Source organism: Crocodylus porosus, unplaced genomic scaffold (genome assembly GCF_001723895.1).
Source record: "Crocodylus porosus isolate Cpor-Errol unplaced genomic scaffold, CroPor_comp1, whole genome shotgun sequence".
NCBI classification, from domain to species: domain Eukaryota; kingdom Metazoa; phylum Chordata; order Crocodylia; family Crocodylidae; genus Crocodylus; species Crocodylus porosus.
The window spans coordinates 9,557,555-9,573,302 of NW_017728886.1; the positions used below are offsets into that span (position 1 = coordinate 9,557,555).

Genomic DNA, 15,748 nt, shown 5'->3' on the forward strand with positions numbered 1-15,748 from the left:
CTATCTTCTGGCGTGGATGCTTTGCCCCAAAGTTTGGTGTCATCGGCGAACTTGGCCAGTCCACTCCTGACTCCAATGTCCACATCGTTGAGAAATGGAAGGAGTGCAATTTATGTAGTTTATCAAAGAAAAGGCTAAGAGGTGACTTGACCACAGTCTAGAACAGGGGTGGGCACCCTGGCCTGTCTGCTCTGTACCTGCTACCAGAGGTGCTGGACAGAGTGGGCAGGTAGGGTCTCCCTGGAGAACAACCAGGCAATGCCCTCAGCTGGGTGGATGGGATGAAACAGTGGGCAGGCAAGGAGCACTGTCCAGGGCCAGGGCTGGGGCCGGAGCTAGGGCCTGGGTTGGGATCAGGATCACAGAGCAGAGACAGTGTGGTGCCAGGGTTGGGGCCTGGGGAAGAGCCATGATCCACCCCCTGCAAATCCCTGTGGTGGGCTCTGGTTCCAGGGGCACAAGTGTGCCGAGAGGGATCACAGCTCTTTCCCAGGCCCCAGCTTCATGGTGTCACAGCCCTGCAATCCTGATACCAGCCCCATCCCTGACCCTGGCCCTGCCCACCTTTCCCATTCCTGGACACCACTCCCCACCTGCCAATGGTCCTATCCCATCCACCCGGCCATGCACCCTGCCCATGCGGGTCCTGGGCTGATCTCCATGCAGACCCCAGGATTGCTGGGTAGTGACAGCATAGTACCAAGGCCCAGGGAAGAACTGTGATCCACTCCCTGCATACCCTTGCTTGCAGAATCACCGTCCATTGCAGGGGCCTGTGGGGAGTGGATCATGGCTCTGCCTGGGCCTGGGTGCCTACGCTGCACTGTCATGGCCCAGTGATCCTGATCTCAGTCCCATCCTCAGTCCCAACTGCCGGTCCTGCTCCCAAATACCAGTCCCCACCAGGCCATGGTCCTATCCCATCTGCTTGGCCAAGTATGAGGCAGAGCCACTTAGGGAGTTTTGATGAACTGTTGTGGACAGGTGGGAAGGGAATGGGCAGGTGCACCAAAGGAGCTTGCGGCAGTTCACCAAATGGGCAGGTGCACCAAAGGAGCTTGCAGCAGTTCACCAAAACTCCTTAAGTGACCCTGCAATCCAAATAATTGCCCACTCCTAGTCTAGAAGTACCTGTGTAGGAAGAGGATAATTAAAATGTTTATTTTGCTGTTTAGTAAAGCTGTAAAAAGATACAATGATTAGAAAATGATGATAGACAAATTCAATAGGAAATCAGGTGAAAATTGTGAACAGTGAAGGCAGTTAACCAATAGAATAATTTACCAAGGGTTGGGGTGCATTCTATATCAAGCAATGTTTTAAAATTAAGATCAGATGTCTTTCAAAAAAATCTGTGTTTCAAAAGAATTAGGAACTCTTGCTGTGCAGAAAGTCAAATTAATTTACTGCAATTCTCTCCTCTAACCTTCAGAGTAATGAAATGAACACAGTTATTGCTGGTCATGTGACTGTGCTGTTTTCTTAGTAATTGCAAATATTAACCTCAGAGAAAAAAGACTCACAGGTATAGGGACCGGTGCAAGAATAATGTGAAATAATAATCGTGTGTGAAATAATATAATGTTACAGTAATATCAGAAGTAAAGAGTCTGAGTACAGTACAGTAAAGGTGGGCATGTACACCACTCTTCTTGCACGGGGTTGGGTAGACCGCACTGCAGGAGCAGCAGCCAGGGGAGTCCTAAGGGAGGTAAGAATTCCTACTCTCCCCTCCCTTCTCTTCCCTTCCCTGCTCAAAGGCATGCTCCTTCCCCTCTCCTCCCCCCACTCCCGTTCTGCTCTCCCCAACTTGCCACCAGCACCCACCATGCTGAGGGCAGCTCTTGTCCTGCTGCAGCCAGGCTGCACAGGGGCTGTGCTCACCCAGTACCTCTACAGTGGTAGGCAGGCATGTTTACCCTCCTCTTGCCTACTCCCAAGCTGGGAGTGAACACCCAGGGGAAACTGGCAAGGAGGGGAATGTGCCCACCCACCTCTGCCCCCACCACCACAGTCCTGGGCTGAGGTCAAGCCCTGCGAAGCCCAGGTGAAGTGGGCAGGAGCTCCCCTCACCCATGGGACGGTGGGGATAGCACCAGTAAGGGTAGGCAGCAGCAGAAGGGGAATGGCAGGGGTGGGGAAGGGACCTTTTGAGTACAGAGGGGAAGGGAGTGGGGAATCCTTATCTTCTTCAGGACTGAAGTCCCTAGTGCTGCTCCTGCAGCATGGTCAAAAAGTGGGCTGTGATGTGGCCTTGCCATTGCAACCCCCTGTACACCCTCTGCGCCTCTGTACATCTTCCATTTCTTCTACTACTCAGAAAACCTATATCCTTGCAACCATGCTTGTCTGTTGTAACAGCTACAAAAACTCTATTATTTTTACAGTTGCTATTCTGAATATAAGTCCTAATTTTAATTAATTCTGTACAGATTTCATTCGTCTCCTTGGGGCCAAAAGGTACATCAATTCAAGAATATCTCTGTGCTCAGCAGAGTTCCTTGAAATCTATTAGAACACTACGGGCATTGAGACCCCTACGAGCCTTATCCAGATTTGAAGGCATAAAAGTAAGAATATTTTTGTGTGGGCCCTTGGAGTATGTGGATTTTCTAAACTGACCATATTCAAATTTTTTTTTAAAACAAAAACTAGAAGTTGATTCTTCTTTTCAGAAACCAAATAACATTAAAAAAATTTCAAGAGTCCTATTTAAATTGTAGATGCTATTATTGTAAAATTGGTATTTAATAAATTAAGTGCAAATTTACAAGTAACTAGTTTTAAGGATAGAAATCACATGTTGGTGGTGGTAATGGTGATGCTCAAATATTTTATTGTATTAATGGAAGGTCTTATTTTATAGGATCTAATTTGTATTATGGAATTTGCAGTGTGCATATCAATCGTAGTTGTATACAATAATTGGAGTGGTGTCATGTTGTCATAATTTTATTCTTTTATGCAATGTAAAACAAATGAAAGCACCATTTACCTAGAATTCCATTTTCTAAGGGCTTTCCTTGTTTTGTATTTATGTCTGGATGAAAAATTTTCAGAGTATTTGCCAAATATTTATAAATTAGAAGAACATCTGGATAAGTTTGTGGATGATTTGCAAGTAGAAGAATCTTTTTTCCATAATTTTTATTTGCCACAGTAATTCAGAGAGCTTCACTTAAAGCTTTGAAAGTATTACGTGCATTATTATGATTTGCATAGATGTGGAAGCTAGTATCTAGTAAATTGGACAGTCTTTGTATGCAACTCTCAATATGAGGGCTTTCCCACAAAACATCCCTCTATCTATTGGATAAAATTCATTTTCACCTCTGTTGAAGAAAACACTGCTGAGAGGAAGGCTATGTCATTCTTCTTTGACAATGAGTCACCATCATACACACTGTACCTCATGTATGACACCTTTTTAAGTAGCAGTGTCTGGGGCATTTGCCTATTCTTTTCTTTACTCCTGTGTGAGAGCATAAAAGAAAGCTGTCTAGCAACAAAGATTGTGTCTCCTGTACCTCTGGGTGTCTATATTTCCTCAGCGAGGAAAGCAAATTTATTGAGGAGACACCCTTCACCTTAACACAGATTGCATCTACCACAGAAAGTCTCAGAGATCTGCAAGGTTGCAGTGTAGAGGAAGCCAATGACTTCTATGAAATGCTATTCCATTGACATGATTGCCAAGATAGGTGCCAAGTTCAGGATAGCAGGACTCCATCCCTGCTTCTGGAGTATTTAGTTACCACAAGATGTAAACTGTCAGGAAACTGAAGAAGGGGCATTGATAGTCCACCCTTTATACCTTCCCACAAAAGTATGAAAAGGTCATAGTTCATGTGTGACCCTAATGGTCAGGAATATTTCAGAACTTATTGGTCTTATACACATTAGGCACATGTGTACTTACATGGGGATCTGCAGTGACTAAGCTTTTGAAAAGCCATAGTTACTGTAGGGAAAGTAACTCCTTATTTTCAGTGTTGCTAGCAACACCATTCTCCCAAAAGGTGCAAAGCACTGATTTGACAAAGGAAGTGCAGAATTTTCATTTGACTCTTTGGCAAGGGACAGACATTCAAAAAGCCTGAATTGATTCAATCTTTTCAGGTTAGTCTAACCTGCCTCGGTTGAACTGGTTTGCAACTGCACAAACATTCCCCCTGAACTGAAGAAATGCAGGCACATGCTTGCAGTGGCTCAGGCTAGAAGGTGGGGGGCACTAGAACAGCCCTCCCTTCCCTTCCTCAGTGCTGAGCTGAGGGGGGCATGGCCAGACCCTGGTAGGATGTTCTGATTAGGGAGGTGTTTAAATCCCCAACCTGCCTGCACTGTCCCAAGCTTTTCCCTGCTTGCTGCTCAAGTGGTGGGAGTGTTGCCAGTCCCCAGCTAGCACTCTGAGGCAAAGGGTGTGTGTGTAGTGCATGCATCTGTTGATGATACTGAGCTTTTCAATATCCCTCCCCGATTCTTCATACTGTCTGCAAACCCAACATGCAAGGGAGCCAGCAGAGGGCTGATAACACCGTGTTTATGAGCCTATCAATTAAAAAAAGCCTCTCTCATTAGTTCAAGCTCTTCTTAAACAGCTTTATCCAAGGAAGGAATGGAGGGACATTACCAGCTGACCTGTTGATTAGCTTCCAAAAGCTCTAGGTGGACACTGTTCTGTTTGTCTGTCCCAGTGAAATATCACACATGCACACACACGCATGCATGCACGCACACCCCCTCTCAGCATTAGCTAGCATACCACATGCCTAGGGTCCATGGGGCTGGGGTCTGGGCTATGGGAGATGGGTGGGAGGGAGGGAGGGAGGGAGGGGAGAATTCCTGCTTGAGCAGCAAGCAGCAGGGGGGAGAAGGGGGGCAAGGGGAAGCCATGACTTACTGTGCCTGCAGTCTCTGCTAGGGAGAAGAGGGCCAGGGCCAGCCTTATTCTCTGGAGCAGACAGCACAACCCAGGGATGCAAAGCATCTGGGATGCTGGGGGACTCTGGTTTAACTTAAACCAGGAAGGGGTCTGGGACAGACATTGCATAAACTGGTTTGAGTCAAATCAGTGAAATCTAATACTACATTCAACCAGGTTTATAGCAAAGCAGTTTCAGCAATTTTCAAACTGCTTTATGTGCACTGAACATCTGTTCTGTTACAGGTTTAAACCAGTTTCTGATCACTTAAACCAGTTTATATGTAGTGTCTGTCCCTAGCCACAAAGGGTGGAGATAAGCATTTTTTCTCTGGATGTAGCGGACAGCACTAGGAACAATGGTGCAGCAGGGGAAGTTTAAGTTGGAGTTTAGGACAAATTTTCTGATTACGAGGGTGTTCAAGCATTGGAACAAGCTACCCAGAGAAGCTGTGAAATCTCCATCCTGGAGAAACTTTCAAAAGTATAGTTTTATCCAGAGATGATCCTGCCTTGAGCAAGGGGCTGGACTAGATAACCTTGTGAGGTCTCTTCCAGCCCTGCTTTCCTATGAACAGAGCCAGTGCTTAAGATCCACTTATTGATCTTCTTCAATAGCAGTAGTAGGTTTTCTCCAAGACTGCCCCTTAAAAATGGAAAAATCTTCCTGTCAAAATGCTTAACATCTGTTTGTCCTACTTCAGACTATACATGCAGACTTGCCTCTGATCAGATCTTGAGTAATAAGGCAGGTGTCAGAGATTTACTAGTTTTGATCTGTCTTATTTAATAGGTGTAGCACAACCCAGAGAAGGTTGGCTTCAAAGATGATGGTTGCTAGTTTATGAATGAATGAGAAATTAATAGAAATGAAGCAACAAGAAAAATTAAATTCTTGAAAACAATTCTATAGAAACATGTTCTGGTGAACGCTTATAACTTTCTTTTCATTTCATTTATTTCAGGTTGCAGTACATGCCCTTCTAGGAGCTATCCCTTCCATCCTGAACGTTATGCTTGTCTGTGTTGTCTTTTGGCTCCTATTTAACATCATAGGAGTGAATGAATTTGGGGGGAAATTTTGGAAATGCACTGGTATATCCCCAAATATGAATATTACTAACAAAAATGACTGTGTTAGTGCCAATGTGACTAGTTCCTTAAAGTGGGAAAATACTAATGTAAACTTTGATCACGTTGGGATGGGTTACCTGGCTCTTCTTCAAGTGGTAAGTTCTATTACAACCTCTTTTTCATGAAAATGCATTGGGCAGACTTCCTAATTATAGAATCAACTGCAATTGTATTTGCCCTACTCAAAGCAGATGAAGACTGCTTACTTGGTCTAAGTGATTTTTTTTTAGATGCTCTGTGTTTCCCATAGAATACCAACTCTGCCACAGAGCTCTAAACAGGACACAGGACAATCCTTCCTGTGAACATGGCATTATTATCCATTTTTCATTACATTAATTTGACTGGTAACTGTGTCATGACAAATTTAATGGCAGAGGCTCTTACCTATGTTGAACTTTAAAATATGGATAAATTCCTAACTCTAAAAAGGGAAGCATTTAACATTTTCTTTCTTTTTAGTGTCTCTCAGTGTCTATTCTCCCTGTATCTCACCCAGGCATAACTCCTTCCCTTCCAGGCCCAACTACTTCCATAATCCTGTCCAACTTTGTGCCTCATTAGCTCTGTCACAGCATATCTTCCCTCCATAGGAATTTATACAGTAACTTGACTTAAACTAAAATGGGCAAACAAATAACTTAGTTTTAAAATGGTTAATGCTGAAAGCATGTTTAACAGAAATCCATATTGATTCATTTCCAGGTATTTTAATTGGAGGGGCAGGGAGTGGGGTTCAAATGCCCAGGTAATAATTTTGGGTGTTACCTGAATGTCTGTGAAATATATTTTGAATCTAAACTTTTTAAATTAAAATTATTTTTGTGAAAAGCATGTTACCTTACCCAGGACTCTATATACATTTAGGCACCTTTCACTTATGTTTTAGTCTTAGAATGGTGTACGTTTATTTTAATGAGAATAAATTTATTATGATTTTCATAATGAGTATATTTGGGTAATTTTTTCAGGCAACTTTTAAAGGCTGGATGGAGATTATGTATGCAGCAGTGGATTCACGTGGGGTATGTCACCAACATGAACAGATTTTATTTAGTAGCTATTGTCTTATGTTTACCTGTGTATTGCACTGTTTGGTCTTGTTAGCAATATGGGATTGAAAAGACAAGAAAATGAGCAGTATAAGGTAGACAGTGAGTTAATTTGCTCTTGGAAAATCAAATATTCAGAGGACAGATGATCAGGGAAAACATTGTTAAACAGGACTACATCTCTATAGCTTTCCCATCACCCCCTACCATCCACACTATATTAAGAGAAAGTTTAGGGACAGTTTATGTGAATTAGATATAGCAGTGTGCTAGGACTAGAGTGCAGCTGCTCCAGAGAATGTTCTTCAGCAGCAGAATTCCTTCTGCTGTTAATGTGTGCAATAAAAATATTCCTGAGAATGTGTGTCATACTTTGGGAACAGCTTTTCATCATCTATAGTCAAATATTTTTTATTTCTTCCCTATTTTCATTTGCTGTTTCTCACACTGTCACGTAAATAGAATCTGACCTTTCATACTTTCTTCTCTCTTGCTCTCAGTCTGGACAGAGAGAGTAATGCTGGGATCTTTAGCCTTTCATGCACACCTGTCCCCAGTTCAAGATACGATGACTTTTAAGATCTTTTATTTGCCATTTCAGCTAAATTGAAAAATAACATATTTTCTATATGAACTCTTGATTGCTTTAATATTGAAATTTTTCAATGCCAGGGATTATTTTGGCAGTAGACACAAAATCTGGAAGAAAGGATATTCCCTTTTCACTTCTTGAAGCCACCATGTTGGAAATCAGACAGGAAAGGAGAGCAAGTTGAGTGAACAGGCAAAAAAATGACAGATGAACTTAAGTGTTGACAAGCACAAGGTAATTCACATAGGGAAAAATAACCATAACTAGACTATCTGTTATGACTCAGGAAATGACCTTTCAGTCATTGTCTATAATTCTCTAAACATGTCAGCTGAGTGTACAGTGGTGACCAAAAAAAGCCAATAAAATGTTGGCCATCATTGGGTGCATCTACACACTCAAGTGCTACTGAATGGGTTTCCTCCAGAGTAATTTACTCTGGAGTAAACCTGCTTTGGGCACACATCTATATGTGTGCCCATTTGAGAGCAGATTTGCTGCTTTTGGCAGCAGTCTGCTCCCACCTCCTCAGGCTCTGCACCACCCCCCTGCAGCAGCCAGGGGAAGCTCTAGGCTCCCCCTGGGTGGTAGCCCAAGGGCTGGCAAAGAACACAGGCCCAGGAGACATCTGTCTACTGGCTGGGGCTGGGAGATTGTTCTCTGCCTCTGGGAGCTGCTTGCTGCCAGGGCAGGATCTGGTGGCATAGCCTGCGTGGGTACAATGTCCCCCTGCCCCAGCAGCAGGGGTCTCCTGGCCTCGGCTCCCCAATCAGGAGCAAGAGTTTTGGAAAGAGATGCGAGCAAGGGTCAGGGCCCAATCTCCTGCCCCAATCCACCAATGGGGCAGCTAGCAGCGAGCTCCTGGTCAGCAGTGAAGTCTGCACATGCTGCCCAGAGCTGGCTGGCAATTTCCCAAAAAAGCACAGTCCTCATCCAGCTCCAGGCTCCTGTGCGGACTTTCTTGTACATCCTGTGGGGGGCTAGACACTGGCCTGCACAGCCCAGGCAGCTCCAGGCTGGGTAAGGCACTTTCCCCAGGCAGGGAGCTCCCTGTCCCAGCTCTGCAATTGCAGCTCTGGAGTGGGAGCTGAGAGATTTCTCCCTCCCCCAGCTCCTTGATCACGACTGCGATTGCAGAGTTGGGCCAGGGAGCAATCTCCCAGCCCCCACTCTGCAATTGCAGAGTGGAGGCAGGGAGCTCCCTGCTGCTGCAGGAGGGGGATTTTGTCCCTGTGGCAGAAAGCCACCTTGGTTTCTTCCCAAAATCTCTGCCCTGTGACTATGTGATTAGGTGGGCCAGCACAGAGGATTCACACCTCAGCCTCTTTAGGTAACCTGAGCTGGCTGCATTCCTGAGGGAGGGGGGAAGCCTGCTCCCTCTGCCTACATGACTGGCATCAGCCACCTGGGTGAGGGGTTTCTACCTGGGGAGCTGGAATCTGCCTGGTAACAGGTGATGTATTTCAAATTGGTTGGCTGACAGCCAACTGGGGCTGACTTCCACTGGACCAGGTGAATGAGGTCACAGGGGCTATATAGGTTGGGGGGGAAGGAGGCTCTCTCTCTTCGGCCATGAGGTGAAGCAGCAGCAAAGCAGGGGAGACAGAGAAGCCTTACCATCTGGACCTAGCTCTCTCTCACACCCCAAGACTCCAGAGGAGAAACTGGAGAACGTCTGGAAGATGCTTGTGAGTAAGCTACTCAATCGGATTAGATATTTAGCTGGCAGTAACACAGATGCATAATCAAAGGCTACCTCAGCCACACTGTTTGCTCTTTAGGATTTCTAAGATATTGCTCAGTCCTGTACCCTAGTTTCTCCTACCCCTCGTAATCAATAGAGTTCTCCTTTTTGACTGGTGTGGGAGACTTATATTGAGGGGTGGGTCTAAATTATGCCTAAGAGACCCCTTAGGTCTGCGGACTAAGGGAGACTTTGCTTTTTGCCCCCTGACTTGGGGAAGTGCCCCAAGTGTCTGTACTGGGTCAAGCACCCGTCGGACTATTAGGCCTGTGTTTCCCCGAGGACACAGGGCCGAGACAGTCCCTTTTCGGGGTGGTGGCGGCCATGTTACCCCCAGACTAGCGAGTGTGCTCCGGGAGAGGGGTTGGCCAAGCATAAGGCGCCCCTAGGGAGGCATTCGGAGTCTGGAAGGTGGTTGGGTGCAGGGAGGTGGGCGGCTTAATGCAGGAGCGCCCCCTACTGGCCCGCCACAGTCCCCACCTGAGTTTCAGTGGTGGACCCTCACCTGGCAGCAAGCAGTTCCTGGGGGCAGAGAGCAATCTCCTGCACCCTGCTGCCCAGCTGACTGGGAGCAAATTTGCTCTGGGTCAGCTGTCTACACATGCCTTACTATGCATAATTACTCGGCAGTTAATTTGCTACTTATATTTGCAGTTAGCAACTTAACTACCAAGTGGAGCAAATTACCACTCAGTAAGGGTCTGCACGTGTAGACAGTGATGCTTACTGCACAGTAAAGCATCTCATGTAGATATCTTCCTTAAGAAAAGAATTGAAAACAAAATGGAGAACATCATCATGCCATTATACAAATCCATGGTGCACCCACATGTTGCATACTTGGTACAATTCTAGTCTCCACATCTCCAAAAGATTGTAGGAAAATTAGAAAAAGTAGAGAGAAGGGTAACAAAAATGATCAGGGATATGGAATGGGAGAGTCTAAAAAGAATAGGACTCTTGATTCTGAACAGGAGAAGGCTCAAGGGGGGAGAGTGTGGACAAAGCGAACTGTTATTCACCAAGTCCCAGAATATCAGAACAAGGAGGAACCCACTGAAATTAATAAAAATGGGTTTAGAAATTCGTAAGAAAAAAGTACTTTCTTGTGCAATACATAATTAACCTGTGGAATTAATTGCCACTGGAAATGATAGAAGCAGATAGCATAGCTAAGTTAAAAAAGGAACTAGACAAATTCATGGATGAGGGTTCTATTAATACCAGATTGCTTCAAGGTACACTCACATGAATTGATTCCATTTATGAAGGTCAAACAAACTTGTTAAATCGCAAGAAAAATGTCTCAGGTGGCACTTTGAAAGAATTGATGAAAGCTAGGAGCACTGTCCAGCACATCTCAAGATGCTGCACCCATGTTTTTTGGCTGCAAGGCCATTCAGTCTGCATTTGACACTGGAAACATCAGAGGCATGTATGATGTAATCAAGAAAGTCCAGTTGCAAAGATGTCAGTTCTATTAAAGCATCAGGAGAAGTCATAACGGATGGAAAGCAACAGATGGAAAGATGGGTAGAACATTATCTTGAACTCTGTTCAAGGGAAAATAATGTCACTGACACAGCCCATAATTTCATTGAGAGTGTGTCTGTCCTTGAAGAGCTCAATGACTGTTGAAGACCTAAGTAAGACAATAGGCAATCTGGGTATTTGCAAGGCCCCTGAAAAAGATGACATTTCTGCAGAAATGATCAAGTGCAGGAAACCTGTTCTTCTTTCCCACCTAGATGAGCTTCTTAGTCACAGCTGGACAAGTAGGGACTGTGCCACAAAATATATGAGATGCCAACATAGTCACTCTGTATATAACCACAGTGACTGTAATAACTATCATGGGATTTTACTACTAAACATTGTTGGAAGGTTCATTGTTCGTTGCTTGGGTGGTGCTCAGAAGACTTCAGATCCTTGCTGACAGTTTCTACTCTGAGTCACAGTATGTCTTCAAAACCAATGGGTATGATATTCTTAGTCCAACAAATCCAAGAAAAATGTAGGGAATAAATGAGACTGCTTTACATTACCTTCATTGACCTGACTTAAGGCCTTCAACCTTGTCCTGACCTAAGACCTCTTCAAATTATTGGAAATTGCTACACACCCCTGCACTGGCAACTGGCAAGAATTTCATGCTGCCCAGTAGTGGCATGGTGCTGGGGGTATGCAGCTGCAAACAACTGCCTCCATGCAGCCACATGCCCCTAGTTCTATGCTACTGCTCAGCAGTGTGGTGCTCTGGGCAGTTGGCAGTGTCAAGGGTATGCGGCAGTGGAGCTGAGAGTGTGCACATCCAGTAGGCCCCTGGACTAATGGTGGGTTGGATGCAACAGTTCTATTGGCCGGATCTAGCCCACAGGCCATATGCTTGACACGTCTCCTCTAAAGCATCCACCTCTGCCACGGTCGAGACTAGGCTTGGCAGTGCTACACTGGCTAGCACTATGGGCGAAAGGGATTTGGGGGTCATGATTGACCACAAGATGAACATGAGCCTGCAATGTGATGCTGCAGCTAGTAAAGCGAGCAAAACGCTGGCTTGCATCCATAGATGCTTCTCAAGCAAATCCCGGGACATCATTCTCCCATTGTACCCAGCCTTGGTGAGGCCACAGCTGGAGTACTGCATCCAGTTTTGGGCTCCACAATTAAAAAAAGGATGTGGAGAAGCTTGAGAGAGTCCAGAGAAGAGCTACACGCATGATCAGAGGTCAAGAAAACAGACCTTATGATGACAGGCTGAGAGCCATGGGGCTCTTTAGCCTGGAAGAGCGCAGGCTCAGGGGCAGTCTGATGGCCACCTATAAGTTTATAAGGGGTGTCCACCAGGATCTGGGAGAAAGTTTGTTCACCAGAGCACCCCAAGGGATGGCAAGGTCGAATGGCTATAAACTCCTGCAAGACGGTTTCAGGCCGGATGTAAGGATTTCTTTACTGTCCAAGCCCCCAAGGTCTGGAATAGCTTGCCATCAGAGGTGGTTCAAGCACCTACTTTGAATGCCTTCAAGAGAAATTTGGATGTTTATCTTGCTGAGATTCTATGACCCCAGCTGATTTCGTGCCCCTGGGGCAGGGGGCTGGACTCGATGATCTTCCGAGGTCCCTTCCAGCCCTAATGTCTATGAAATCTATGAGACAGAATAATGGATTTGATTGACCACTGGTCGGATTCAGGATGGCACTTATTTTATGTTCTTGCAGGAAGAATTGGAAACCCCCAGTCATGGAATAATGACATGATTGGAATAAGAGAGACTTAGTGGGATAGCTCGCATGACTGGACCCCTATCATGGATGGGTACAAACTTCAGGAAGGACAGGCAGGGGAGAAGAGGAGGAGGAGCTGCTCTTTATGTGAAAGAGCTGTATGATTGCTCAGAGCTCCAGTATGAAACTGAAGATAGGTCTGCTGAAAGCCTTTTTGTTAGGGTCAAGGGGAGAGCAGTAAGGGTGATGTTGTGGTAGATGTGTGCTATAGATCACCAGACCTGGAGGATGAGATGAATGAGGCTTTCTTGAAATGACTTCAGTCATTCTGACATCTGCTGGAAAAGCAATATAGCAGTACACAGGCAATCTAGGATGTTTTTGGAGAGTGTTGGGGACAACTGCCTGTTGCAAGTGTTGGAGAGGCCAACTAGGGGCCAAGCTTTTCCTGACCTGCTACTCACAAACAGGGAAGAATTGGTGGGAAATGTAGTAGTGGATGGCAACTTGGCAGCAGTGACCATGAGACTGAGTTCAGAATCCTGAGCAAAGGAAGGAAGAAGAGCAGCTGAGTAAGGACCTTGGACTTCAGAATAGCAGATTTTGACTCACTCAGGGAACTCATGGGCAAGATCCCCTGGGAAGCCAAACTGAAGGGGAGGTATACTTTAAAGAACCTTTGGGTATACTTTAAAGAAACTTTATTGAGGGCGCAAGAATGAACCATACCAGTATGCAAGAAGATTAGGAAGTATGGCAGAAGACCAACTTAGCATAACTGAGGGAGTTGGCCAATGTGATAGCAGAGCTGCTGGTCATTATCTTTTAAAATTCATAGAAATCAAGAGAGCTTTTGGGTGATTGGAAAAGGGCAAATATAGTGCTCATATTTAAGGAAGGGAAGAAGGAGGATCCACAGACTGGTCAGCCTCACCTCAGTCCCTGGAAAAATCATGGAGCAGATTGTCAAGGAATCCATTTCCAAGCACTTGGAGAAGGTGACTAGGAACAGTCGGCATGGATTCACAAAGATCAAGTCATGCCTGATCAAACTGATTGCCTTCTGTGATGAGATGACTGGCTCTGTGGATGTGGAAAAAGCAGTGGATATGATATACCTTGACTTTATGAAGGCTTTTGATATGGTCTCCCACAACATTTTTGTAAGCAAATTAAGGAAATATGGGTTGGATGAATGGACTCAGGTGAATAGAAAACTGGCTGGATTTTCGGACTCAAGAGGTCGTAATTAATCGCTTGACGTCTAGTTGGCAGCCAGTATCAAACAGAATGCCCCAGAAGTTGGTTCTGGGGCCAGTTTTGTTCAATATTTTCACGAATGACCTAGTAGATGGGATAGAGTACATCCTTAGCAAGTTTGCAGATGACACCAAGTTAGGGGGAGTACTAGAGACACTGCAGGGTAGAGCTAGGATTCAGAGAGACCTTGACAAATTGGAGGATTGGACCAAATGTAATCTCATGAAGTTCAGTAAGGACAAGTGCAAAGTCCTGCACGTAGAACCAAATAGTCCCATGCACCAGTATAGACTGGGTACTGACTGGCTAAGCAGCAGCTCTGCAGAAGGGGACCTGGGGGTTACAGTGGACGATAAACTGAATATGAGCCAACAGTGTGCCCTTGTTGTGAAGAAGTCTAATGGCCTACTGGGCTGCATTAGTAAAAGTGTTGACAGCAGATTGAGGGAAGTAATTATTCCTCTCTGTTCAGCACTGGTAAGGCCACATCTGGAGTCCTGTGTCCAGTTTTGGGTCTCCACTGCAGAAAAGATGTGGACAAATTAGAGAGAGTTCATGGGAGGACAACAAAAATGGTGAGAGGGCTTGGGAAATGATTGGGTTTATTTAGTCTGGAGAAAAGACTGAAGCAGGATTTAATAGCAGCCTTCAACTACCTGAAAGGGGGTTCCAAAGAGGATGGAGCTGAACTGTTCTCAGTGCTGGCAGATGACAGAACAAGGAGCAATGGGCTCAATTTGAGGCAAAGGGAAGTTCAGGTTTGATATTAGGAAAATCTCTCTCATGAAGAGAATAGTAAGCACTAGAATAGGTGACCAAGGGAGGTTCTAGAATCTCCATCCTTGGAAGTTTTGAAGACACGGCTAGAGAAAGCCTTGGCTGGATGATCTAGTTAGGGGTCGTCCTGCTTTGAGCAGACGATTGAACTAGATGAACTCCCGAGGGCTCTTCCAACCCTAATTTTCTACAATTCTAAAGTGTTCAAAAAGAGGATGCAGAAGAATGCAGGTGGAATGCTTTGGGAGAGGCTGTGGGATACAGGCTGCAAGCAGGCAGAGATATGATGTGGTGGATAGAAACACACAAGAGCAAGGACTGATGATATAGAAATCTACAGTGGATCTAAAGGCTGCAACCCATTTGGTTTTACCTGATGGAATTGGTTCTTTCAGCTTGCTTTTCTATACACTTAAATGTTGAAATAGGCACGCTCCTGGCAATAATTTTACCACTGTAAACATTTCCAATATTTCAAAGCTTCTGGTCAGCTTTAATGTTTTGGGACAAGGTTTTTTTTGGATCTCTATTTGCATATCTTCATTCATGCAGACAAATGCTATTTGTGAATGCAAAGGCTGTCATATAGGTTCTTTTGAATAATCTGACCTCTGGATGATAAAAAAAAAAAGAACAATTAATACAAAATTGAAACAATATAACTGGCGGGTGCTTTTCATTTTTATTTATTTATTAATGTATTGTTAACTGGTCTGTCCTATTTATTTTTTATAGATTGACCTCCAGCCTACATTTGAATATCGTGTATATATATACATATATTTTGTGGTATTTATAATTTTTGGATCATTCTTCATGCTGAACCTTTTCATTGGAGTCGTTATCAACAACTTTAATGAACAAAGAAAAAAGATAAGTACTTATGTTTACCTTAATAATCCCTTAACATGCTGTTTTGATGGAGTGTATCTAGTTCATGGAATCATAGAAGTAGGGTTGGAAGGGACCTTGTAGATCTTCAAATCCAACCCCCAACCTGGGCAGGAGAAAAACTGGGGTCAAATGATTCCAGCTAGGTAGGC

General features: G+C 44.7%; 1 protein-coding gene across 1 annotated transcript in view; it reads left to right on the plus strand.

Annotated features, from left to right (window-relative positions):
* Positions 1-15,748, plus strand: part of LOC109321731 (sodium channel protein type 5 subunit alpha-like) — a 150,727-nt gene that overhangs the window by 116,364 nt on the left and 18,615 nt on the right. The window contains exons 5-8 of the mRNA XM_019552798.1: positions 2,433-2,570; positions 5,887-6,150; positions 7,027-7,080; positions 15,441-15,582. Of these exons, the coding sequence (XP_019408343.1) occupies positions 2,433-2,570; positions 5,887-6,150; positions 7,027-7,080; positions 15,441-15,582 (598 nt within the window). The remainder of the gene's footprint in view (positions 1-2,432; positions 2,571-5,886; positions 6,151-7,026; positions 7,081-15,440; positions 15,583-15,748) is intronic.